Source organism: Otolemur garnettii, unplaced genomic scaffold (assembly GCF_000181295.1).
Source record: "Otolemur garnettii isolate 467f Iridium unplaced genomic scaffold, OtoGar3 scaffold00024, whole genome shotgun sequence".
NCBI classification, from domain to species: Eukaryota; Metazoa; Chordata; class Mammalia; order Primates; family Galagidae; genus Otolemur; species Otolemur garnettii.
Window position 1 is genome coordinate 2,401,142 of NW_003852419.1, and position 3,582 is coordinate 2,404,723.

The 3,582-nt window shown below is 35.0% G+C and overlaps 1 protein-coding gene across 1 annotated transcript in view; it reads right to left on the bottom strand.

Annotated features, from left to right (window-relative positions):
- LRPPRC (leucine rich pentatricopeptide repeat containing) overlaps nucleotides 1-3,582 on the bottom strand; it is a 119,410-nt gene that overhangs the window by 97,543 nt on the left and 18,285 nt on the right. Inside the window, exons 2-3 of the mRNA XM_012804047.2 lie at nucleotides 3,155-3,351; nucleotides 1,057-1,179 (exon numbers count right to left, since the gene is read on the bottom strand). Coding sequence (XP_012659501.2) covers nucleotides 1,057-1,179; nucleotides 3,155-3,351 — 320 coding nt within the window. The remainder of the gene's footprint in view (nucleotides 1-1,056; nucleotides 1,180-3,154; nucleotides 3,352-3,582) is intronic.

The following is a 3,582-nucleotide window of genomic DNA, read 5'->3' on the forward strand; positions in this document are numbered from 1 at the left end:
AGTTTGAGGCTCTATCTCAAAAAATAAACAAATAAATAAATAGTATGTCCAGCTAATTATTATAAGCTGATTTTCTGGAATTTTATAGATAAACAATCACATTGCCTACAAAATAAAAATTTCTAGTAGTTTCCCATTCTCCAAAATATAAATAAAAATTGAGGTACAGAGCAGTGTGCATAGTATGCTACCATACTAGTAAAAAAGTGTTTATATGTGTGCATGTGTATCCAATATTAAAATATTTCTGGAAGGATGATAAACACTTGATTCATATTTTAGAGAATAACACCCATCAATCTATGAAGAGTTCCTTCATTTTCTTAACAGTTACATAGTATTCTACTTTATGAGTACTCCATAAATTCCTTATCTAATCTCCTACTAAAAGACATTTCAATTGGTTCTAATTTCTTAATTTTTCTTTTCTTTTCTTTTTTTTTTTTTTTTGAGACAGACTCTCAAGCTATCGCCCTGAGTAGAGTGCTATGACATCACAACTCACAGCAACCTCCAACTCTTGGGCTGAAGCGATCCTCTTGCCTTAGTTTTTTTCTATTTTTAGTAGAGACAGGTTCTTGCTTTTGCTTAGGCTGGCCTTGAATTTGTGAGCTCAAGCAATCCCTGGCCTGCCAGGGTGCTAGGATTACAGGTGTGAGTCACTTCGCCCTGGCTAATTTCTTACTACTATAAACAGTTACAATGAAGAATATTCTTTTACATATGTGAATAGACCTGTATCTATATTCTAACAAATGGAACTGCTTGGTCAAATAGCACATGTACTTATAACTTTGACAGATCAAATGTTTTTCTATTTTTTTGTTCTTTTTAACTTACCACATTTGTAAGAAATGCTGGTTATGAAAAATTATTTTATTCTTAATGCCCCTAGGTGTCACTATAACTCACCAAATAAGTCATATTATAAAAAACTTATGAATCAAGTAGTCCTTCTAAAAATTTACTTTTTATGTAAATCATTTATATAAACACTTTTTTACAGAAAAAAAAATCTATATCTTTTATATACATCACATATTAAAATAATCATACCCAATTTCTGAAGTTTGTCCCATATTCGATGAGCAAATTCTGTTCTCTCTGTGAGCGTTAGTTCAGGCAGGAGAGAACCACAGCTACGTAGCAAAAGCAAGGCTTGATTACCACCTGGGCTACCTACGGAAAAAAGTTAATGAAGAATATTTAACACAGTACCAATATTATATAGATAACAATCAATATTTAAACTAATCTCTAGAAATAGTCAAAATTCTTCTGGCTCACTAAACATAATATTAACAGTATCCATACATAAGAAAAAGGCTAGTCTAATGCACAAGTACTAAAAGTTACAAGTTAAATTTTTTATATTAGTCTGCTTGCTTAAGTTGACTTGCTTATTAACAAATCTCTATTAGGTAACGAAATCTATGTTATCTATAAGATTCTACTGAATGCAAAAATACAATGAACCTAATTTATAACCAATGTTTGCTGCAGTTCAAAGTCTAAGCTTCCCAGTATCTTATGAAAATAGAAAAAACAATATAAGTATCAAGTTTAGGTTTACAATCAGTTACAAAATAACATAAGCTTCCTTTTTCCTATGTCCATAATTTTTATTAACATGACTTTCAAACAAAATGAAAGTAAATCACTTACTATATAATTCTATTTATATAAACTATATATTATAGAACAGACAACAAATCTACAGGGACAAAAAATTACTCTAGTAGTTGCCTGGGACTGGAAGGGAGTGGTGGATGCTGATAGCTAGCGGGTACAGGATTATTATTGGGTACTGATAATGTTCTAAAATGGACTGTGGTGACATCTGAATAACAGAATAAACCTGAGAGAACCCATGCCTGCAGTCCCACCTACTCAGGAAACTGAGGCAAAAGTATCACTTGAGCCTAGGAGTTTGAGGTTGCTATGAGCTATGAATGCACCACTATACTCTAACTAGCAACAGAGTTAAACTCTGTTTTAAAAAAAAAAAAAAGCCAGAGAGAGAAAATAATATAAGTCTTCAAATGCGGATGGTGCCTGCGGCAGCCCCATATACCAAGAATGGCAGGTTTGAACCCGGCCCCGGCTAAACTACAACAAAAAATAGCCAGGCGTTGTGGCAGGTACCTATAGTCCCAGCTACTCGGGAGGCTGAGGCAAAAGAATAGCCTAAGCCCAAGAGCTGGAGGTTGCCATGAGCTGTGATGCCACAGCACTCTATCCAGGGTGACAGAGAGACTGTCTCTAAAGAACAAAAAAAACAACAACCAAAAAAAGTCTTCAAATGCATGTAATTATAGTTATAACTTTTGATAGCCATCATCATCAGATTTTATAGCTCTGCTTCTTAATATAACTGAAATCCCTGAATGGGCCTCAGGAAGCTAATGAATCCTCTTAAACTACATATAAATGATGTATGTTTACATATGGGCTGGGATAGGGGGGTGAGGGACCTACAGCTTCCATTAGATTATTAACAGCATAAATGACCAAAATAGATTTTAGTAGCTAACTGAACATGAAAAATAACAAAAATCTGTCATATGTGACCATCTTAAGGAAAGCTGATACTATACGAATGGAAGGTAAGAAAAACTAGTATGGCCTGGTGTGGTGGCTCACACTTGTAATCCTAGCACTCTAAGAGGCCAAGGCAAGTTGGATTGCTTGAGTTCACGAGTTCAAGACAAGCCTAAGCAAAAGCGAGACCCCGTCTCTACTAAAAATAGAAAAACTGAGGCAAGAGGATTACTTGAGCCCAAGAGTTGGAGGTTGCTGTGACCTATGACACCACAGCACTCAACCTAGGGGAATAGCTTATGACTCTGTCTCAAAAAAAAGAAAAGGAAAAAAAAGAATAACTACTATCTTCCATGATTATTTATCACTGAAGTGACCCTTTTTCTATAAACAATGGAAAGCAAGAAGACAGTTTTTATTTGCTGATTCTGAAATAAACATCTAAAAAATGTTTTAAGAGATCATAACCATAGCATTATGATGACATGCTGACAATCAACAGACTGTAACAAACAAAATTTAAAGCATCAAAAAATATACTCTGTAAAGACCTTATCCCCAAACAAGTACTTATTAACAAAGTCAACTTTTTGAACAGAAAATTGTGAAATACCTGAGCGGCACGTGCTATCAAAAACTTTCTGTAGAAGAGTCTTTGGAATGCGACCAGTTCTTCGGACAGAATTATCTAGTCTCATTAGAGCCCAATCAAATGGACTGACAGCCCTTTTAAAAGAAGTGGGCTCCTCTCGAATATCTTTCTTTTTTTCAGCAGCAATAGCATACAGCCTGGCTGGGTGTAGTAGCCCTCTACAAAATGAAACATAATAAAGCACGAATTACTAATTAATAAACAAATCACCTGCTACCAATATAGGTCATCCTTTTAGGCAAAACTTACACAAATTTTTTATTAGTTATTAAAGACCTAAAATTATAGTGCAACATCAAAAACAGAGAAGTGGCTTGGCGCCGTAGCTCAATGAGTAGGGCACTGACCACCTACACCAATGCTGGCGTGTTCAAGCCCAGCCCAGGCCT